At 33.7% G+C, this 24,492-nt stretch overlaps 3 protein-coding genes across 3 annotated transcripts; 2 read left to right on the forward strand and 1 right to left on the reverse strand.

Annotated features, from left to right (window-relative positions):
* Window positions 1–12,383: 12,383 nt before the first annotated feature.
* LOC139850457 (protein ECERIFERUM 2) lies at window positions 12,384–14,990 on the forward strand. The gene is made up of 2 exons (XM_071840030.1): window positions 12,384–12,843; window positions 13,847–14,990. Exons 1-2 carry the CDS (start codon window positions 12,403–12,405, stop codon window positions 14,813–14,815), a joined length of 1,410 nt encoding a protein of 469 aa, XP_071696131.1. The 5' UTR covers window positions 12,384–12,402; the 3' UTR covers window positions 14,816–14,990.
* Window positions 14,991–17,768: 2,778 nt separating this feature from the next.
* On the forward strand, window positions 17,769–20,690 carry LOC139848220 (uncharacterized). Its single transcript, XM_071837949.1, has 5 exons — window positions 17,769–17,838; window positions 18,201–18,360; window positions 18,915–18,966; window positions 19,271–19,337; window positions 20,360–20,690. The coding sequence occupies exons 2-5, from the start codon at window positions 18,205–18,207 to the stop codon at window positions 20,448–20,450; spliced, it is 366 nt and encodes a 121-aa protein (XP_071694050.1). The 5' UTR covers window positions 17,769–17,838; window positions 18,201–18,204; the 3' UTR covers window positions 20,451–20,690.
* Window positions 20,691–21,206: 516 nt separating this feature from the next.
* LOC139848218 (pentatricopeptide repeat-containing protein At1g77360, mitochondrial) lies at window positions 21,207–23,064 on the reverse strand. Its single transcript, XM_071837948.1, has one exon. It carries the CDS (start codon window positions 23,058–23,060, stop codon window positions 21,618–21,620), a length of 1,443 nt encoding a protein of 480 aa, XP_071694049.1. The 5' UTR covers window positions 23,061–23,064; the 3' UTR covers window positions 21,207–21,617.
* Window positions 23,065–24,492: the final 1,428 nt, after the last annotated feature.

Genomic DNA, 24,492 nt, shown 5'->3' on the forward strand with positions numbered 1-24,492 from the left:
CGTTCGAAACACTATCTTTACCCTCATTTCCAGGATATTTCGCAGCGATTATATGATAACTAGAATTTTAAACTTTATTAATCCTCTCGTACCAACCGCCAATCATCCCGGAATAATAGAAGAAGTTAACGAGCTTCGCGCTCGAGTTGTGGCTTTGGAGAATATGATGCACAATTTGCAGGCATCACAGGCAGCACCGGTAGCACCACCAGAACCAGCAGCACAACCAACAACGGTACCAGTACCGACAACAACAACATCCGCAACGTAAACCTTAACCTCACAATCTGTCCCACGAGTATCAACCTCATACGCACCGTAGACACCGAAGAATACTAATAACCATAAACGATGAAGTATTAATTCATAACTTCATTGGAGAAATATCCTGCGACGATTATGTAATCTTTAATATAGAAGAGATTATTCGTTTCTAGTTCCAACCGAAAATCAAATGAGTTTAATAACTCATTAAATCTATATTACATCCGAAGGAAATATACATACATATATTTTCATAAAGATTGTAATTGAAAATCCTTTTGTACAAACTGTTAATGATAAGAATATTTTAACGGGTAGGTAATACCCTAGAAATATATAAATTCCACATTAATATGTTACACTATACATTCTTCAATTCTGATTCAGCAATCATTAACTATACTGCTCAAACCTATAGATATACGTATCTGTTCATCGCAGAATAACCATTTTCATTCAATTTCATATTCTGATTTCGATAGATCAGAATCCAAGTCAAGATTAAACGAAAAACATCACTCTTAGATTCCTACATCTTTCAAAACCATGCTTCGAAAACCATGCTTTGAATTCAGAACAGTACTAGAACATCATATGATTACATTTTGCATTCAAACCCATCGAAATTATTGGAAACACTTCAACTAATGAACAAACGAGAAGACAAACCAACTACACGATATCTACGAGAAGAAAGATTTGTACTTATAATCATACATCTGGAAAGCTCTCGAAACCTAAGTAAAACTTTAACACGTATCTGTGATAAATCCTTCGGCATTATTATTACTGAAAATAATCTTACAATTCCTTTTCAAGTATCCAGTTTTGTCACAACTTCAGCAAGTCAACTTCATTTGGATAAGCCTTAATTAAACCTTGACATATAGGATTACCCTTTCTATTGTTGTTACCGGGGAACCTTTTATATCCCATCATATTAGCAGTAAATGTACCAACGACTCCGTCACTCTGCTATTTAAATCTCTCCGAAAATCACTATATATACCTTGAAATCTGATCATGTACTCATCCACATCTTGTAACGGTAATTGCCATACCAACCACCGGGAATTAACAATCAGTATTTTGAATCTCGCAGCGTTTTCTACGACAACAGTTATATATAAACATATAACATCTATCTTCTAGACTTAGATACTTCGAATGTGAAGTTTCTGAAAAACACCCCAAACTGTGAAACTAGTCCTCCTAATTTTGGAAAAATGCTGATAAAGCAGCAAAAACGGTAAACGACTTTAACAGTCAAAAGTTTGATGATAAAGAATAGTATGGTGGTAAAGCTGAGAAAAAGAGAAGGTTTGGAATTGAAAAACGGATTGAGCAAACCATAAAGGAGACTGTGGACAAGTCACAGGGACTAAACTTATACATAAAGAATCTAGATGATTCTGTTTTTGATGAAATATTTAGCGAATATCTTGCTCCTTACTTATTTCAAATTCTTGCGGAACATATTCTTCATCATCCTTCGATATTAGAAATTCTAAGATATTATCATATCTTTCATTATAAATATCTTCGATATTTCTGAAGATATCTTCATAACTATTATCATCCGAAATTATTTATCTCTTCACGCTATCTGTGTTACGTCATAAAAGAAACTATTTTAGTTTCTAAAATCTGAAAAATTCAAAAAAAAAAAAAATGGATGTTTTGAAGTAGTGTTGAGAACTGAAGCATGAGTTAATATAATATAATGATACTTGATCAACGTGATTATATTACAGTAAGTCATGCTGAGTTTCTAATGGAACGTGATAAAGGTTCACAGATCCCACCCTCATCATGAACCATGTTACATAACTCTTTTAACCTCTAAACATATCAAGAAAATATTTTTCTTGATGATTCGGTCTTTTCCGGATAATTTGGTAATTTGACAAATCAAGATCGTGCCATTACGATTACCTTCTCAGAACAATAACTATGTCCATCCAAAACTCTATACCTACGAATTCTGGACCATTACAAGAGATGCCTAATCGCAAGAAGAAGAAACGAAGGGACAAAGTTCCGAAATAGAAATTGGAGTATAAATCGTAGCAAATAGGAGGGAGTATTAACTGTGAATGACAATGATTATAGAAGACAGGAGTAGGGACATTAAAATATAAGGGGAGATATAAAGCCCGATAACAAACCTGAAATTACAAACCGTGTATATCAATGCGTATAGCAATATAAAGACACGGGAGAATGATAAATACAACAATCCCTAGAGCATAATAGAAATAAACAGATTCTTCTGGTGGGAGCTGGAAAAGAAGGATGATTGTGGCAAACGTCAATATTAGGTCAAGAACCAGAACTGGATTGAGCATTTTCACAATTTTTTTTAATGTATTAATTGGGGAAGAAAGTTTTAAGGGTGGTGAATATTATGAAACGGAAGAAGTCAATTTATAATGGAAATACCGGACAAAGTAGCCAGGGCAGGTTACCACATTTAATTAAAGTGGATCCTAATTTCCTTAAATCCCGGTGAATCAAATCCTGTATATATTTCAAAGATTTTCTTTTAATTTCCTTGAATTCCGGAAATCAAACGTTACTACGTCAAGAGATAAGACGAATCTCTATTCTCCATTTCACTCTATTACGATAACTTCTCTCATACGCTTCGAGTAATTGGATTGTTTTATCCATATTATTCAACGGTGATAAAAATTCTATTTATCAACACATATTCATCATGAAAACATTTTTATTGTTAGCCATGACGACCTCACTCAAATTTCGGGACGAAATTTCTTTAACGGGTAGGTACTGTGATGACCCGGAATTTTCGACTAAATTTAAACTTAATCTTTGTATGATTAACATTTTCGACACGATAAGCAAAGTCTGTAAAACTGAATCTCAAAATTTTTGAACTACTTTTATATATTTAAATACCCTTCGGTTATTTTCGACGATTCGAGAACAATTATATGTAAATAGATACATATATACTATAACATGAAAAGGTAACAATGTATTAATTGTTTGATACCGTACATTAAACTTATTGGTTTAAATATCTATTTGAATGTATATGATAAGTTGAAATATTTATTATTAAAATTTATTTATAAATAACTTCCAATGTGTATTTAAAAACTGATTTATGTATATTAAAAAGATATATACATATATATAATAAACGACAGTAACATTCGTTTATTGATTCAATTGATATTTAGATAAGTTAACTAAAGCGTTTAAGATGAACCAGTTAAACACTAATTTGTTACAGTGTTTTCAAATTGCCACATTACTCAAAATGCTACAGTGTTTTCGAAAATCACTATTTGCTACAGTGAAATTGACTTTGCTGCAGTAAAATTTGACTTTGCTACAGTAACTTTGCTACAGTAAAACACTATTATAAAAATGTATTTTAACAAATAGCGAGACGATGATTTATAGAAGTAAATGACCAAAACACTCGAAAGTTTAAGATACACTTTGAGTGATATAATTAAGGGATAATTTAAGGCTATTGATAAGGCTAAAAAGGAACATATATTTCATAGCATTATCCCCCAAGAAAGACAGGATTTTAGTTGTAATTGTTCCATATTCAAGTAATATTCGTTTATATTTAATAAGTGCGAAGACAAAAGGCGAAAACGAAGAATTGAAGACGGAAAGGTCCAAAATGCTCAAATGTACAAGATACAATTAAAAAGGTTCAAATTATTGATGAAGAACGTCTAAAAAATGACAAGAGTACAAGTTGCGGAACGCAAAGTACACGATATAAAATAGTACGCAAGGACGTCTGAAAATCCGGAACCGGGACCCGAGTCAAGAAGAAACGCCCGACGCAACGGACCAAAAATATCTAGTCTACTATGCACAAGAATAAAATATAATATATAAATAATTATATTAATTATTTATATATTTATATTTATTTTATATTATGTCGACAAGCTAGGAGCCAAAACAATGTGAGCTGTCCCTGGTCCTCATGCGAGTCGCATGGCCAGAAGGCCATTTCTATGCGAGTCGCATGACTCCAGATTTCAGGTCAGGTTCTATAAATTGCAACATTTTCTGCCGAGTAAAGAAAGAAAAAAAAAACATACACAAATATACATATTACTCCGTATTTATTTTAATTATTTATTATTATTATTATTATTATTATTATTAATAAGATTATTATTAATCTTATTATTTTTATTATTAGTATTATTATTTTTGCGATACAAAAATAATAATGTACATAAAATATTACGACGGAGTGCTGTCCAAGTAATTTTCAAAACAAGTTTCCGAGCGAGCTAGAGCTAAGGAAAATATGGGTTGCCAAGGAAATTATGGGTAATGTTCGGGGGTATTTTTGTGAATCAAACCTCGTGTTTATCATCTCCGATGCGTCTACGTGCTTTCCTACAATATTGTATATACAATATTTATATGTGTGAGTTTCATATGATCCCTTTTACCCTTTACATTTTTGGGCTGAGAATACATGCAAATGCTTTAATAACTGTTTTACAATAATTATAAAGTGTGAGTTTCATATGATCCCTTTTACCCTTTACATTTTTGGGCTGAAAATACATGCAAATGCTTTAATAACTGTTTTGCAATAATTATAAAGTGTGAGTTTCATATGATCCCTTTTACTCAATATATTTTTGGGCTGAGAATATATGCACTTTATTTTAAACGCAATGGATACAAGTACATACTAAATTCTACACTGAGTTTGAACCGAAAATCCCTTAGCATTGGTAACTAGTAACTGCCAGTTATAAGAACTGGTGGGCGCGAGTAGTGGTATATGGATCCATAGGGCTTGATATCCCCGTCCGAGCTAGAGCGCTAGCCTTTTAACGGACGTATGCTATTTGAGAAGCGTACACGTTGGTTTGCGTGTATTATTAAGATGATTATACAAAGGGTACAAATAATATAAGCATTAAAGTTTAGTTACCAGGGTGCTCAATTTTGTAGAACCGATTGATAAACGTTTCGGATGAAACAACTGAAATCTTGTGATCCACCTTTTATGTAAAACCTATTGATAAACGTTTTGAATAAAACAACTGAACTTTTGTAATCCACATTGATATACGGATTATGTGTAATATTAAAACTATGAACTCACCAACCTTTGTGTTGACACTTGAAGCATGTTTATTCTCAGGATTCTAGAAGTCTTCCGCTGTTTGCTTATACGTGATACAAGATATGTGCTTGGAGTCATACATGCTATATACAAGAAACTTGCATTCACCAAACCATTACCATGTATCTTATTTTGACTGTATTGTCAACAGATGTATTATTGTAAACCATTAAATGGTGATTGTCTATACGTAGAAATCATCAGATGTTAAAAACCTGGAATTTATATATTCATTTATGAAATACCTTTTCAAACGAATACAATGTTACAAAATGTATCACATAGAGGTCAAATACCTCGTAATGAAATCAATGAATGACGTGTTCGTCCATATGGATTTGGAGCGATCGTCACAAAACTACAATTGGTAACCATCTCTTGATCTAGATCAACCCAACATCCTCATCATCTTCATAGACCATCACCAAAACCAAACCCACTTGATTTGGCCAAGACTCAAACTACTACTCGGAACCATCTTTCGTTGACAGCTAGCATCGAACCCTTTCTACTGCTACCGAAGTACTATGATGATCCTGCTTGTATCTGTTACTACTTCGAAGGTAACCCACCATGTACTATCCTCACCACCACGTGTGTTAATATTTTTCTTCATACTCGGCAACCTCAAACAAATACCCAACATTTTCACTAGTTCACTTCTTTTATGGAAACACACGTTATTGGAACTTTGTTACTATCATAAGTCCGTTATCCTGTAGCATGCTTCATGCAGATATATTTTTTTTTCTTGCTACTCGACTAACTACTACTGCAAGTGTTTCTTGTATCTATTTTTACAATCAACAACTCACCACCTTTGAATACTTGAACGAAATAAAAAGGGATAAGGATATGTTCACAAATTGTTCAACTTGGACATAGTGTTGAAATATATATATAAGGCATTATTAAATAAACAAGTGGAACCATGTAACAGCAGCTAATGGCCGATTCTTTTTAACTAATTGATCATAGGATTCTTAACATGGAGTTTATTTTATTACTCAAGTGGGACAAAGGCAACTCATAGGCGACATTTTTGGGTCATTCAAAAAAAAAGGCACGTTCCATTTTTTTTTAAAGATGATAATGATGCAAGGATATTGATTAGGAAATAAAGTGGTAAAACTGGTTATTATTGGGTTGTATTGATTTCTATTCTATCACCAAACCCAAAATCCCACCCTTCTACTTTCTGTTTTCTAATCCCACTTGTGAACTACTTTATATTATCCTCATAAAGCAAGAATAAAGAAATAATATAGATTATAGTGGGGAACTTAGGGTGTCGGTGGAAAAGAGGAACAAATCTCGAACGTATAGTACCAAGGGAAATGATCATGATGATCAATATTAATGATGACGGTATTGAAAGAATAAGAAACATGTAGACCCGCTAATTTCCTTTTTGTTTCTAATACTGATCGAAACTAAGAACATACAAATGAGGGCCGTATTATAGTTTTGGACTAAACATGTTGGGCCATTTAGTTTTATTTGGATCCGTATTATTTAAAGGTATATTGGGCCATGTACTCACTATATTTTCTTGGGCCAAAACCTTCTTTGTTCAAGTAGGCCAAATCCTTTTGTTTGTTGGGCCATGTGAAGTTGATCAATTGGGTCGAGACCCATACATTTTTGCCTTGAAGATGTTATATGATATAGGGATTCGGTGATAATTATGAGATTATGATGATGATGCCTATGATATCATGATAATAGAGAGGATTATGATATTAGAATAATGATGATATTAGATCATGATCATGATGATGAAATGATAAGTGTTTGATGAGGATGAGCTAGTTAAATCATACGGGTAAATACCAAAACAAATCGTTGGTTCATTGGTTAAGGAGGTTATCGGGTTAGCGGGACGTCGCGGGTTCAAACCCGGACTTGGGCATTATTGCTAGGGCTACTTCCTTGAGGTTCCTGAATCCGAGGCCAACCCTATACTTGTTCAATGTCGTCATATGTATTTTTACTACAAAATACAGTATGGTGAGTTTCATTATTCCCTTTTTATATACATTTTTGGGCTGAGAATACATGCAAATGCTTTATTAACTGTTTTACAATATTTATATGCGTGAGTTTCATTTGCCCCTTTTCTCTTTACACTTTTGGGCTGAGAATACATGCAAATGCTTTATTAACTGTTTTACAATATTTATATGCGTGAGTTTCATTACTCCCCTTTTAAATGCTTTTGCAATATATATTTTTGGGACTGAGAATGCATGCGCTTTTATAAATGTTTTTACGAAATAGACACAAGTAATCAAAACTACATTATATGGTTGAATGATCGAAATCGAATATGCCCCTTTTTATTAAGTCTGGTAATCTAAGAATTAGGGAACAGACACCCTAATTGACGCGAACTCTAAAGATAGATCTATCGGGCCCAACAAGCCCCATCCAAAGTACCGGATGCTTTAGTACTTCGAAATTTATATCATGTCCGATGGAGGATCCCGGAATGATGGGGATATTCTTATATGTATATTGTGAATGTCGGTTACCAGGTGTTCAATCCATATGAATGATATTTTTGTCTCTATGCATGGGACGTATGTTTATGAGAAATGGAATTGAAATTCTTGTGGTCTATTAAAATAATGGAAATGAATGATTATGATAAACTAATGAACTCACCAACCTTTTGGTTGACACTTTAAAGCATGTTTATTCTCAGGTATGAAAGAAATCTTCCGCTGTGCATTTGCTCATATTAGAGACATTACTTGGAGTCATTCATGACATATTTCAAAATACGTTGCATTCGAGTCATCGAGTTCATCAAGATTATTATTAAGTCAATTATAGATGGGTATATTATGAAAGGGTATGCATGCCGTCAACTTTTGATGTAAATGAAAGTTTGTCTTTTAAAAACGAATGCAATGTTTGTAAAATGTTTCATATAGAGGTCAAGTACCTCGCGATGTAACCAAATGTTGAAGACTTCGTCCAGATGGATTAGGACGGGTCTTTACATCACTGCTCAAAGAGAACTCCGAGAGTTCAGAGACAAGTAGGTCTGTGTAATTGGCTCATCCAACCAGATCTACATCATTTCAAGCATAGTCTTAACATAAGCATAATTACCTTTTCCTAACCCAACACTGATATCTTGGTCAACATTTTCCTGATCTGCATATTCCGGATATCCTTCCACTTATTAACTTTTTCGCACTTAAGACTTTTAGCTTAAACCAACTACTATCCTTTATCTAGGTAATTTAAATAAAAGACAATTATCCACTTGATCTTAAATTCGTTAATCCATTAAAACATGACACTAGGTTAACTTACACCTTCTACACCTTAGAAAGTAAAAGTAAATTTAGGCCCCCGCATAATATAAATAAACAAAACCACTGTGTGCTACGCTGATCAACTGAATCTGACGTCCTGCAGCCTAACGACACCGCACGAACAAAATCGTCCGTTTTGGCCGTATCGTAAGTAGCATATCAATAAGCTACAATGTGGTATTGTACTATTGTTAGATATTTATGTATATATTTATTTAGATTTAGTACTCAATTTAATAGCATTACTGAAACATAAATTGAAATAAGTAAGTGAAGAATGATAATGGCTAACAACGTAGATATTCGATACCCACAAGAAAACCCGGTAACCCTAAAGTTAGTAAGTAAATGGTGATTCTAGTTTACCCATGCGAAAACCTGATAACTGGACGGTTAATAAGTAAATGGGGCTCGACGGGAATGGAAGCGGGTTTGGGACAGGGTATCCTAACCGGGTTAGGGTCTGGGATTACCTAAACCCGCCCCGATGTCATCCCTATTCACCACCGCCAACGTGATTTGATTTGTCACTTCTGGTTCTTAAGGTGAGGGTAGGGTTTGTTTAAACTTAAATTTTCATGGGCTTTAATTTTGATCGGGATATACAGCAGAAATCGTTAGGGTTTATGAACTTTGTGTGAGAGAAATGGATGGCTGATAATTGTAGAGAAGATGAACTGAAATAAAAATAGATAAGTATCGATGAGATGATTAAACCAAGTGAAATGGATGAAGTTCGATGAATTTTATTTGGTTTTATTGTGAAGTAATACAAAATTAGGGTTCATAATTTTGGGGATGATGATGAATTGGAGATGATTAAAATGGAGGTGAATAAAGATAAATAAATTGAGTTGAAGATGGAGATAAGGGTACAAAGACGAATTTACCTTCACATGGAATGCACCTGACATGGCTTAACGGACATATTTAACGAAAGTTAGACGGGGGATGCTGATTGAAATTTTTTGATAAACAAAGGATTTCAAAAAAAAACTCAAGAGCAATATCAACAACAACAACAACAACAACAACAATACCCAATCCCACACTTGTTGGGTATGGGGGAGGTGAGACGTAGACAATCCTTCCTCTACCCTAGGACAAAGAGAAATCATTTCACCACCCCGAGTGAAACACTCACAAGAGTAGAGAAAGTCCTCCCTCTCTATGTTCAACGGATAAAGAGATTGCTTGCAACGGACCTCCGGCCCAAAAAAAAAAATTCTTAAAAAGTAAATGCCATCCCCATGAAAATGGTGGAGCAAATTTCCATGGGTTTTAAAATGTTGCCTGGGATTCGATTTATGCTCTAAGCGACAGTCAAGTCGCTAATAAGTAGACGCTTGCTGATGGCTCCCGAAACAGAGCCGTATTAAAAAAAAAACGTACCTTAGGGTGTTTTGCGGAGCACAGGGCGTATAAAGTAAAGCTGCACTAAATGAGCAATAAACATATATGTCCACATACAGATAAAATCACATCATAGCAGGCCAGTCTATAAAAAAAAACCTACAAACATACATAAAACCGTATCTACCAAAACCTACATAAACATACAAATGTACATTCATAGATATCCACCTACACGCATACATACGGGAAAACCTACATACGCAAACATAGATAGAAAACAAACAAACATACGAAAATACATACAACCATACATATAACTATATATACATATAAACATACAAACATACATATATACATAAATACAATCATAGGCAAGCAGAAATGCAAAACAAGCGTACATACAAACAAACATACACAAACCAGCGTACAAACTTAAATACATACATACAAACACGAACATCCAAACAAACACATAAAAACCAACATGTCCAAACTAACACCGTCCATGCATGGGTCTCGGGAAAAAAAAAAGAAAAAAAAAAGACACCCACACAGACCCACAAAGCGACATACACACAAACACACACAAAAAACCAAACAACCTACTCGTCTATTCTAATTCTAGTCCTCCACGCAACCCTATCAGAGGTCATGTCCTCGGTCAATAAGAGCTCCTTCAAGTCTAACTTTATTCTATCTTCCCACCTACGCGTAGGTCTACCCCTTCTCCGTACGCCGTCAACCGTAAGTGTCTCGACCCTCCTAACAGGGGCGGTAGGAGGTCGTCTTCTCACATGCCCAAACCATCGAAGCCGTTCTTCTCTAAGCTTGTCGCTGATGCTTCTAACTTTCAGGTTCTCCCTAAAAACACTATTAGGAATCATATCTAACATGGTTTTACCACATGTCCACCTAAGCATCCTCATCTCTGCCACCTCCATCCTCCTCTCTTGTGCTTTCGTCATAGGCCAACACTCCGATCCGTATAACATGGCAGGTCTAATTGCCACCTTAAAGAATTTCCCTTTCAGCTTAAGGGGGATCTTCTTGTCGCATAAGACTCCAGTCGCTGCTCTCCACTTCACCCACCCTACCTTAATTCGATGCGACACGTCTTCATCTATCCTCCCCGATTTGTGGAGCACCGAGCCCATGTATCTAAACGAAGTTTGTGGATGCAAGATCTGGTCTCCAATGCAAATGTTCACTCCATCACTTTGTTCATCAACATTCCTATCAAAATCGCAACTAAGATATTCCGTCTTTTGTCTACTAATGTATAGACCATTACTTTCTAAGGCCACCCTCCATTGCTCTAGTCTTCTATTAAGCTCCTCCTTAGAATCCGAAGCGAGCACAATATCATCGGCAAAAATCAGGCACCAAGGGATGCACTCTTGTATCCCTCGAGAAAGTTCATCAAGGATCAAAGCGAAAAGAAAAGGGCTAAGGGCCGATCCCTGTTAGCAATATGTGGTATAATATATGGATCAACAGAGCAAAAAAGTCTGATTTTAAATCACGAATATTGAATCTCGATTTTTGTTTAATAGTCAAACATTGATGATTTAGTTTAGTACAGAGTAATTGGGCAAAACCTCTTTTGTCAGAGTGTTGATCTTTTTAGTTTATGCAATTAGGTTACAAGATCATTTTGTCATTAATTTACGTGAATTGAAATTGTTACTGTTGTTGATGTATCAGAAACAATCAAATATAAATATAGGAGACACGAGAAAAATAAAGAAGAAAAGAATGAATGGTTGAGTTGCAGGTTACTCGTTAAGAAATAAAGGGAAATGAGATAAAAAGACAAAATACTCTCATGTGCATGTCATGTGATGCGAGTTAACGGACGTTAGAAATTTGGACTATCCATGTAAAAGTTGTAAATTTTTAGACTATTCAGTGTAAAAATAAAGTTTGAATTATCCTGACTATCCGTGTAATTTTGTATTTATTTTTCAAACAGTCCAAATTCTCATTCTCACTATGAAAAAATATACTAACAAATCTCTCTTCCAAAAGGTTTTAACAACTAACAATTGAACACCAACTCATTAAGATAAATATAGTACAGTTGTTGGGTGGCTTTGAAACTCATTTATGATCCATTTCTTAATGGTAGTGCCATATGGTTGTAAAGAAGCACCAATTTAATGAATTCAACTAACTCTTTAAACCTAACTGTACTCTATAATATTTTCTCATTTATATATACTGTAACTCCTATATCTTCTAACTATTAATATCAGATACTATCCATTTCACATTCCAATTTTATTTCCCAAAAAAAAAAAAATGACAGATTCAAGCCTAGTCGATGTCCATTCACGGCTCACCATTGTGTCTAGCACTCCGACTGAGCCAATGGGTCAGCGATACGCTCTGTCCCCACTTGACCACACCATGGGGTCTCATACGGTTCATATAATTTTTTACTACCGAGTTAGCCCGTTTGCTAAAAAAGGAAAGTATGCTATGGACTTGGATAATGTCCGAGTGTCACTTTCGGACCTTTTATCCAAGTATCCACGGATGACAGGGCGGTTAGTTATTAACGGTGACGGTAACTGGGACGTTAAGTATAGCGATGCTGGGGTTAGGATGTATAAAGCTAGTGTAGGGACCACAATTGATGAATGGTTACATGTTGCTAAAGAAACTGATGAGAGGAGTTTAACTACTTGGGAAGATATGGTTGATGGTGATCCAACTTCATGGTCACCTTTTCAAATTCAGGTAAAAATTTTTTTACCGTTTCTATCAATTTTTACCGTTTCTATCGATTTTTTATGTAATTAAATGTGAAATAGTGCAATTAATTTAAAATTTTCATCAAGCCCTTCTTTGTTATTGTAAAAGTCTTTTGATACTTATGATCGATTTTATGAAAGTGGTTAGATACAACTATCAATTACATGTAACTTGGAAGAATATATGGTAGTATGGTACCTAATTATCAAGTTTTAGTTGTGTTACTAGCTTGCGTGGCCAATTATATCTCATTTAAATTTAGCTACCTTTTAGGGTATGCTACATAGAATATATTGTCACAATCTTTAACTCATGCTTAGTAATTACTCATTAATAATGACTTAGATATATATTAGGTTAATTATTAATTAGATTAGAAAGTATGATTTTGAGATTTATCTTCCAACCAGTTTAAAATGGTACCAAAGTTGTAAAAATCGCTAGTCAATAACTAGTTGGTTGGAACTTTGTAAAGACTAATAGGTACAAAATTCGTAATAGGTCTTTAAAAAGTTTATGGATTTTTCCATAAACTTTGGGCGCAAATATAACTTTGCCTTTGACTCCTTTGATCATTTTGGACCGAATTAATATAACTTGTAACTAATAAATCTGGCTTTGACCGACTAATTTGAATTTTTGACAACTTTGATAGACTAATGTTTACATTATTTATAATATATAGATATAGATTTTTAAGAAAAGAGAGTGATTAGTACATAACCAATGTTTATCAGAATCAATTTTTATTCGTACACAATCAAACATGTTTTACAAAATTATATTATATAAATAATAAACATGTTTGATTGTGTACGAATAAATATTGATTAACCTTTAAAATGTTATTAATCAGATAAAAGGATTTGATCGACAGTTAGGTAGAAAGCTTCTAGCATTTATTATATATAATCTCAAATTTTACAAGTATAATACTTCTTGTTTTAGTATGTGTTGTAGTAACTTTATGGTATTATTGTCCTTGTAGCTAAGTGAGTTTGTTGGTGGGGGGCTAGCTATTGGAATAAGCTACACTCACCTACTAGCTGACCCAACCAGTGTAACCCTGTTTCACAAATCATGGACCGATATCGATCGTGGTGAGCTCGTGGCTAACCACTCTCCAATACTCAATCTACCTCAACTCAACAATGGAGCCCCACTAGCTACTAACGAAAACGCCACCAAATATTTGCAAAAAAGTTCAAAACTAGCATCAACTTCATCTACCAAAATGGCCACTATCACCTTCAAATTCTCCAACACAATTATCAAACAATGCCTATCGAAGATCCCTAACAAATGTCCCAATGCCACCCCATTTGATTACCTAACCGCGTTATTTTGGTTACAACTTATTAAACTTAAAAATACGAATACAAATTCTCCTACACAATCCTTATCCTTATGCATAGATGCACGAAAAGCTCTTGATCTAGCAATACCTAATAAGTTCTTTGGAAACGCGCAAAACTTCTCACAATTTTCTTTACAAACCGAGATCTTGATGGGTGAAAATGGGCTAATGGAAGCTGTGGAATTAGTACATAACCAAGTGAATGACATCAAGAAAGATGATATTTTTTCAATGCTTGATTGGTTAGAGTCTTCAAGAAAGGAATTAAATGGTGAGTATCCAAAAATGGTTCAAATGTATGGCCCGGAACTAACATGTGTAAGTTTGGAGCATTTGATTATATCGAAAAACGAGTCGAAAGATGAATTTGAGTCATTGGTTTATGAGTCTAAGTTTAGTAACAATGAGAAACCGGTTCATGTGAGTTTCCATATTGGGAAAGCGGAAGGCGAAGGGTTGATCGTTGTGACACCATCATCGGAAGGTGGGTTAGCGAGAACGGTGACAGTGACATTGCCGGAAGAGGAGTTATCGAAGCTTTGTGAAGATCCGGTTATAATGAAAATGGAGCCAACTTTGATATTAAGTGGAAGGAGATAGTTCATTTTTTAGGTGGTGGTGGTGGTGGTGGTTTTAACCATATCTTGTTATACATCTACAATTTAATTTGATAAATTTATAACAACTATACATTATGAGAGTATACCTAATGTACAATTGTATGGATTTATCAAATTCAATGATAGAAATATTATCATTGTTCTTATATCTTATTGGGTGCAAAAGTATATTTATTATGTATTTTATATATATTTTTAAATTTCTTTACAAAATTGTGTAGAAGGGTGATCAATACTTAAAGTGATTCGTGAATGATATATTCATTTTCTTTTGGTGTGTCTCAGTGACTCAGTGTAACAATATATAATTTTTCAGATGATAAAATTGCCTAGAAATGTAATATAAAAGCCACTTATTCCCAATAAAGGGTATATCCGTTTTTTCTTTGCTCACAAAGGAGTCTGATTTCAATTTAGTGCGTAAAAGGGTGTCTGATTGCAAAATGGTTACGATTGAGGTAATATATGACATGTGGCATTTTCATTTAATTTTTATGGATGACTTATATAATCCATGTCATTTTCTTTTTATTTATTTATTTCCATGTCATTATTTAGTAACTTTTTAATACATTTTCTACTGATATATTTTTATATTTTTTATATATTTTAAGATATGGCACCATAATATTTTTTTTTTTTACTAAATACAGTAAATACAGATCGAAATCCAATTTACACAAGAAACTATCCATCATGTTTATTATTCTCTCGTTCTATCTCTCTGGTCAACAATCACAACCAATGAATTTACCCAACAAACTGTCTCCACCATTAGATACGAGTTCTGTTTATAGATCTGGGTGAGGTCGACGATTTACGGCGATGTCCACGATTCCACCCACGAAGCTTCTTGCGTTGGTTGTGTAATTCCGACAACAAAGGTGATGCTGACGATTTCTCCAGTTATTTGGGGGTGACCGGTGACGAAGGAGGTTACCAGAGATGATGTTTTTTCTCAGATCTACTATGTATTATACAAAATTTTCAACTTTTATACATATTTTATTTTTCAACTTTTAAATGCTGAAACTAATAAAAAATGGGGATGCATTAATTCGAGACTAAGTTGGAGATGGTGAGTGGTCGACGTTGTAGTTAATTATGAAGATTAAAACTGTTAATCAAATTAAAGTAGTTGTTTTGAAGATTAAAATTTGGTTATTAAAATGATCCAAAGTCATAACTAAATGTGTTAACATTTGTGACAATAATAAACAATAAAAAAGATATTAGTGAAAAATTAAAAAAAAAAAAAAATCAGTAAAGAATGACATGGAAATAAACAAATAAAAAGAAAATGACATTGAATATACAAGTCATCCATAAAAATTAGATGAAAATGTCACATGTCGTATATTATCTCAATTGCAACCATTTTGCAATCAGACAACCTTTTACGCACTAAGCTGAAATTAAACTCCTTTGTGGGCAAAGAAAAAACCAATATACCCTTTATCGGAAAAAAGTTATCTTTATGTTATCTTTCTAGGCAATTTGCCCTTTTCAGATTTGCATTAATTTTATAGAAGTACAAAGTTTTACAATGATAATGTTAAAAAAAAAAAAAGAACAAATTTTAATCATGTATTTGTGTAAGTGTTCCATAAAATACATGTACAATTAGATAACTCTCACCATAAAAGTGACAATCAACTGTTATATACAACTGTTTTAAACGTGTTAATGAATGTTAGTAGAATTTTTAATTTAAATAATCAACGCTAAATTGTAATGTGGAGTTCCGTTGTACAATAAGAGAGAAATTATCTCATTACCTCTTGATAGAAACACTTGCCATTTCGCTCTAAAATAAGCCAATCAAGTCTTTGATGTAAAAAACTTTTTTTTTCTAAAAGACAACAATTTTATTAATAAAAAATAAAACTAGCAAGAAGATAGAGTTACAACAAACTTTGACTAACACTAAAAAAAACACAATATCACGATCGACACATTAATTCTTAAAGAACCATATAACTCGATTCACCATACAATACACCGACCTCAAAAAGGTATAACAAATATAGCTACAATTCAACAATCTAAGAATCAACGATATTCAAATCAACATCACACGATAACATAAGGGCAATCACCATGTAGAAAACATGTAAAGTGAAATCCCAACCAATCAACACCACGATAACTAGACAAAATTCGTTGAAACCTTAAACCATAGTTTCGAACACCATAATTTAATTTCAAGGTTTATTAAATGAAGTTACTGAAAATCTTGGATGTTTTTCTTGTCTTGTCGTTCAAAGCAATAGTATAGAATAGTGTATATATATAAACATCATTATATATCTATATGTTGCTATTAAGCACCAATATAAAAAATTATAAATCTAAAATTTATAGAATAATCAGCATTAACATTCTCAAATGTGAATTGTCTTTTGTACTTTTGATTCCCAAATTTTAATAAAATAGTCATTAATCAAACAAGGTTTAGCTATAATAACTCAAACCCAATTCTTCATTCAATAACACAAATTCACATTTTCACTTTCAAAAAACACATTATCCTACCACCGAGTCTTTGGCTAAGTGGTATGGGAGGATGAACTTTGAGGACTCTGTCCCGAGCTCGAATCTTACGTGAAGCAAACTTTCAGGATATTATTTATCTAGTTCAAATCTCTTCGGGGGTTTTCATTGTTTTGGATTGCCTAACGGGTCGATTTGGTTTCATTTAGCGTGAGTGTATCGAATATGATCAGGTGAGTGGTTTCTATTCCCGTTAGTGATTCTAAAATCGCGGTTCTAAAAAACCACTTTATCCTTTTTATAGCTGTAGCTTTTTCATTCACGAATTCTCTAATTGGGTAAGTGTTTGGGCTTGGGCTTAGTAGTTAATAGACCAATAACTAGCCCATGCACTTACTCATTTAGCCCAAATCTAACTTCGTTTCCCCATCCCCTTTTCATTTCATCAAATCATTCGATCACCGGAAAACATACATTAACCTAACAATCCGATCCATCATTTTCATTCAGGTATTTTCATCACATATATACACTTATATATAAGTTATATAATCTAAATCTATAATCTATTTACGATTTCATAATTTTTCTAAGCTAGCATCAAGTATCTTCTACCTAATTTTCATATACCGAAGTTGCCTCAATACACTGCCATTTTTAGTTTTTTCTATTTTTAGTTAAATGCTAGTATATGCATACATACAAGAATTAGTTGTTACGCTTATAGAATTAGGCGGAAACTTGTTTAGGGTTAGTTTAATAACACTTCTGATCTGTCAGATTCTAAACTACTTTTTAGGTTTTAGGTATAGATTTGTAGTAGTTATAATCATGTTATTATAATAAGTAAAGATACAGATAATTTTGTGAAGGCGAATGGCTGAGTCTGGGAATTCGATGTTGTATTCGCTTTTGCTGTTTGTTGTTACTTTATCACTTCAAGAAGTGTATAGAGGGAAGTTAGCATCGTCCGAATTGTTCACCGTACTTGGAGGGTTCACTAGTTCTCTTGTGTTTCTTTTTTTACTGACGGTACGTTTCGATTTATAATCTTATGAAGTTGCATAATTCAATTTTTATTTGTGTCGTTTTCATGGATTCGTGTAACATTTTCTTCATGTTATGATATGTCAGTGTTACCTTTTTCTGCTTTCCTGTTCTGTAGTTAAATTTCTGTGAAAATTTGATAATAATAACTTTCAGTTTTTGTTCTTGTCTATATTGTATATGAATGACTTGAATGGTTTTTTGTTCTTGCTCGTGAAGTGATCTTACTTAGATTTTAGTCTATGATTGTTATGCATATGTAAGCCGATTGAAGAGAAGTAGTAACGGGAATTATAAAAAGACCCAAAACGCATGACAATTATATTTTATTAGTGATGGTAGGTAAGCATAGTTTTTACCTTTTCTATATTTTACAACTTCATATGCAAAAAGTGGACTAGCCTACTATGAATAGGAATACGGCGTCGGCTAGTATTAACAAATTCATTGCCTTACATTGTATGTGTTGAACATATTTTGAAAATTTATTATATTTGGTTGCTTTTGATGATAATATGGTTTTTTTTTTCTTTCTGCAGTTCATTGGAAATTACCAGGAAACTTCTGGTGTTAAGACCGGATGGGGTGCTGGTAAGATATTAGCTTTGCTAATTTTTACTTGTTTTAAAGTATTTGAATAGATTATTACAGTATTAATTCAAATAATCAAATTCAAAACAGCATTGTGAAAAAACAGACATATTTCAAATTCAATTTGAGCTTATTATGTACGGAAATTGTGGGGATACATACATATAGTAAGTGTAAAAACGTGAATAATCATAGATTGTGCAAAAAAGAAGCTATTTTCTCGTGGGTTATTCAATGTGATCTGGATAATTAGTCATTGATAAGCATCAGTAGTTCATGATTAATATTTTAAATTTGTATGCAGTTATTTTAGCTGAGGTTGTTGCTTTGATTGCTGCTGGCACTGTGCATCGAGTTTGTATAACGACTTGGTAACTTATTCTCTCATACTAAATCCTTTATAGTGAAACTTCTTTTATACTACGCGAATGTTATTCCTAATCACTGGACCTAGTTATCAATAAAGGAACCTTCTTAGTTTATAGGATGAAATGGCCACTCTTAATCGGATAGCAATATAAAAGGAATATGGTAAAATAAAGCTTCAAACAATTGGGGTATATGTTTTGTGGCGTTCGTTGATTTAGGTGGTCATTGTGACCCATTTATCTAATATCGTGTCGATTTGGGTGTTTTTTCATTAAAGGTCAATCTGTAAATTTAGAGTTTTGTTAATTTGTGCACTTGTGGCAACACATCTAGGTGCATTTAATAAACTCGTAATTTGCTTAGAAATTATTATTTGCATATAAAACTCATCAGTTTTATCTAATATTTACCTTTTTTATAAATTTGTCATGAGTACATTAAATGCATCTTGGATCAAAACGTGTAAGTTGGCAGGGACACGCTAACCCTGTGTGCCGTAGCACCCAACAATCCCACCCCGAAAGAGACCTGTGCCGGCAAAGTACCTCCTCCCAGGTACCACAGTGACGGCAAGGCGATTTTTACCCCAGCTAGCTAGACCCCCGAAAACACTTCACAAATTTCCCCCCGGAGGGAGAAATAATTCCATGCGGGGCGCCCAGACTGAGAATCGAACTTGCGCCTTTCTTGGATCAAAGCTTCCCCCACTGTGGGCCCAGGGATCAAAGGCATCGGGTACCACTGAGCTATAAGCTCGTTGGTCATTAAATGCATCTTAACGTGTGCAACCAGTGCACACATTAGCAAAACTCCAACTTAAAAATTCAATTAAAGTTAAAATTAGTGATTTTTATGGTCGAAAAGCAATGGAAGGGTATCTAAATGCTTGAGGTCTCCATATTTTGTTTAATTAATTATTAGTATTAATAAAATCGTTGTTATTGTCATTATCATTCATTTTTATTTTAATAATATAGTCCTAAACTACTGGTTCTTGTTTAACTTGATGGCTTTTTGGGCACAGCTTCCTGTTCTCTGCTGCATTATTGTACGAGGTCAACAAAATTTCCGGAGTTGTGATTTCCAAAAGTGAACCAAAAGGTCGAAGGCACTAGAGGGAGGCTATTCTCATTTAGATTTTTTTTTTTTTTTTTTTCCGTCTCAGTGTAACCTTCACATTAAAATAGGTATCATCGTGTTGACTGGTTTATACTTGAATTGTATGTTGTAAAAGTTTACCCATGGAGCATGGTAGTAAGGGTGACAATTTTCTTTACATTCTTCGATATTTAAAGAACCCAATCTTGATTGTTTGAACTAACGATCATGGTTTTAATCGTACATGCGAGATGGTTAGATTATGTAACGCAAGTTTCATGACTGATGGGTCGAAATTTTCTGCCAAGTCCCACATTTGGATTGTTAAAATACTAGTTTCGTGTGATGATTCTTTGCTTTAACTATGGTGTGGATGCGCATTATGGAAGTGATTATGTGATTTTTAACATGAATCATATACTACATTTAGTAAAAAAGTGTGTGTAATTGGGTTCGACTCTGTTCTGAACAGGTACTAGACTTGTACTAATAAGATCTGGTTCTATGGTTTATGCACCTAAAAACTTTTGTAGATTCCATAATTCGGTATTCAAATTTAGTTTCTCCATACCAAATTTACTGAAACTAGATTTTCCCAAAACCAAGAACCAAAACCAAAACTGAAACCAGATCCCTATTAGTTCAGTTTTTGGTACATGTACAAGTTTGGTTTTTGTTTTTTGGAGGGGATTTTTGCTCATCCCACATAAATTCTATGTCCAGAATCATGTTTCATATCCAACACGGAACTCAATCTATTTTAGAAACAACATTGCACAAAACAATATTCAAACTGTACACTTAACTCTTGACAAACATAACGACAATGTAGAAGTAAATCTACCAACTTTATACATCAAATATCTCATGTACAAAACAAAATTCGAACTTGACACTCCAAACTTGGACCAAAAAGAATAACACTTTAAAACCCCAACCGAAAACCATAATAGACAAAACCCCAAGTAATAAGACCACCATTATAACCTCAAAATATGTATATGAAGGTATCTCAGTTTTGATTAATCTTAATTCCATCTGCTAATAACAGAGCCCCATATAAGACCAGCTCCGAACCCTGCTGTTGCAATGTTTTGACCAGATTCAATCAATGTTCGAACGAGTCATTTATCAATCACACAATGGCTCTTTTAGATTCAATCAATGTTCGAACGAGTCATTTATCAATCACACAATGGCTCTTTTACCAACAAGTCCAGCTTCTGCTGTAGAAATTCAAGAACATCATCACGCCGTTGCTCTAAAAGCAACTTCCTCAACCTCGCAAAAGTCAACCTTGGTGGTCTAATTCCTTTCTCAATCATTTCTTCCATTAACATACAAGCTTGAGAAGCATCTTCAGCTTCACACAACCCATTAATAAGAACAGAAAAAGTATGCAAACTTGGAACAAACTGCTTACGTTTCATAAATTTCCAAACTTTAAGAGCCATCTCTATATTACCCGTCCCACTAAACATCTTGATCATTATAGTATACGTGTCAGCATCCGGGTCACAAATCTTGATCATCCTTTTAAAAACCTTAAAAGCCTCATCCGTTTCCTTTTGTTCAATCAAATAATTCAAAAGAATGTTACAAGTTCTTGAATTTGGATTCACCCCTTTACATTCCATCTCATTCAAAACCCTATACGCATTTTTTAGTTTGTTTACCTTACAAAACGCACTGATCAACGCATTGTAAACAGCCACATCAGCCCTAACACCATTCTTTTCCATTTCAAGAAACGTATCAACTGCTTTTTCAATGCGGTTTTCGATTCCATATGTATGAACCAATATGCTATAAATGAAGGACGTGGGTTGACAATCGTTACATATCATATCTTTAATAATATCAATAGCTTCATCTACACGACCCGCTTTGCATAATATATCAACCATTATCCCGTATGTAACTATATCAGGGTAACATCCATCCTTAATCATATCTCTATATATTTCCCTTGCTTTTGGCAAATTAGGATCCCGTCCCCAACCTTCGATTAATATACTATACGTTTTCTGATCCGGGATAAATCTATCTTTCATGGTGTTAAATATCTCCTGAGCCTTCCTTACATTCTTTGCTTTACATAACGCACTCAACAAACCGTTAAAAGCTGCAAGATTTGGAGGGACATTATATTTTTCCATGACATTAAAGGTGTAAATCGCCTCTTCAATTTTCTGGGCACGGGCATACTTTCTCATAATTATACAAAAAGTCTCCATATTAAGCAAGTTTTTGCTTCTCATTGTGTTTATAAGATCCCACATTATTTCATACTGCCTAATTTTGGCTAAAGACTCAATCATGGTATGATAAGCTCGAATACTGTGTTCGTAATGACGTTGTTTCCCGGCCCAATCGAAGAATTGATACACGAGCATACCTGCATTCCCGAATCTTTTAAGGACTTCTTCAACTGATTCGGGTGTAGGTCTTAAACCACTTTGGTCAAGTGCAGTTGCAACCCCAAGTTTTGGACAAGACATTAGAACTTTGCATATTTGTTTTGTTGGATCGAGTATCTCGTGGTTTGTTTCACTCGAACAGTACATTCGGGCAGAAATGACATTTCTGAAACTTGATTTAATTGAACCGTTAAGCGATTTGATCATATTGTAAAGTATCACCTGGAAATGTTGGAGGATAAAAACATATAATATAATTCCAGTAAGATTATAGAAGTAAAAAAAAAAGGGTAATACTGAAAAATGAACATAATGAATTATCAAATCTCTATCTTCTAAGTTCTAAGCATTTTAAATTAAACAAATTTCCTGAATATAAACGACAACGCAGTGCCTAAAGATCATCATATCACCTTTCTATAAAAGTAATAATTATAATTATAATAGTAATTATGAGTGTGGCATTTCATCGAACAGCTTTCATGCATTTGTCATGTTATCATTTCTAAGTATCAGACTCCACATTTAACATTACAAGATTGAATCTCAATGTTATGAAAAATGAGCAACACCAACTTAAATTCAAAAGCTTTTACCTGAGTGAGTGCAGGCTACGAAAATTAAGCCGTGTAACGCGAATGCTTCAATACCATCAAAAAAGTGGATGTGGATAGTAATAATGAACTAATAAACCATTAAAAACATCATAGAAATAAAATTTTCAAATTTTATATAACGAGGGAATGAGGGATGGAAAAGGCGAGTGTAAAAATACTTGTAAGAATTGAATCCTTGAAGATGTTTATATCAGTGGCTGGCATATGAGGTGTAACACTTGTTTTCCTTTTTACACTTGTTTAAAAATGAAAAGGTTTTAGCTTCAATGATTAAAAGCTTTGGGTTGTTTGGCTTTTGCGAAGTTGATAGTTCAATTGGTCTTCGGTGTTCAGGTGTACATGTTCCCAATGATCAGTGCAATGGTTCAATTAATGGTATTGACGTATTGTATTTGTAGATTTTTTTTTTATTTTTTTTTTATTTTTTTTTTATTTTGCAGAAAACACAAGTTAAGTCGTTTAACAATAGTGAAAGAGCCCTATGCCGGAGTTTTTGACTAAAGGCATGTGTTGAGAAAACATATTATCAAAACCAATGCATATATAAAAATATATCCCTTACAAATGTGAATCGTTTTTTCCCTATTTTTTTAGATTATAAATAAATGGTAAGTAGTAATAAATAAGAATAAAAAATAAAAAAAAGCTAGTATGCTATAAACACGACTGATTCGACAAGAAACTCTCGCAGCCATTCCGATCCCCACATCCCCAGAACAAACGGGATCGCTACGCACTTCAACAATACAAAGAACTACCCTAACAAGTAAACTAAATAAAGAAGCTATTCTAGGGTTAAACTTTCCACAACAGGATTATACTTTATATGGATTGATTTGTGCAATGCGTCAAAGATGTTATAGTTTAGTATCAATGTTATCGTTTGTGTTTGATGGTGTGCAATGTAACTGTGTAACAAGGTCCCGCTTTTTAGATAATATTTTTTTCTAATGTCGATCTTAAAAATCGTTTTTTAGATTTTCGTACATGTAGTGTTTGTTTGTACATCTAAAATAATCACT

The sequence above is a fragment of the Rutidosis leptorrhynchoides genome, chromosome 5 (genome assembly GCF_046630445.1).
Source record: "Rutidosis leptorrhynchoides isolate AG116_Rl617_1_P2 chromosome 5, CSIRO_AGI_Rlap_v1, whole genome shotgun sequence".
Taxonomy (NCBI): domain Eukaryota; kingdom Viridiplantae; phylum Streptophyta; class Magnoliopsida; order Asterales; family Asteraceae; genus Rutidosis; species Rutidosis leptorrhynchoides.

Coding starts and splice junctions, on each gene's coding strand:
- LOC139850457 (XM_071840030.1), top strand. CDS start 12,403: ATGACAGATTCAAGCCTAGTCGATGTCCATTCACGGCTCACCATTGTG. Junction 12,844..13,846: donor GGTCACCTTTTCAAATTCAG/GTAAAAATTTTT, acceptor TTGTCCTTGTAG/CTAAGTGAGTTTGTTGGTGG.
- LOC139848220 (XM_071837949.1), top strand. CDS start 18,205: ATGGCTGAGTCTGGGAATTCGATGTTGTATTCGCTTTTGCTGTTTGTT. Junction 18,967..19,270: donor TAAGACCGGATGGGGTGCTG/GTAAGATATTAG, acceptor ATTTGTATGCAG/TTATTTTAGCTGAGGTTGTT. Junction 19,338..20,359: donor CGAGTTTGTATAACGACTTG/GTAACTTATTCT, acceptor TTTTGGGCACAG/CTTCCTGTTCTCTGCTGCAT.
- LOC139848218 (XM_071837948.1), bottom strand. CDS start 23,060: ATGATCAAATCGCTTAACGGTTCAATTAAATCAAGTTTCAGAAATGTC.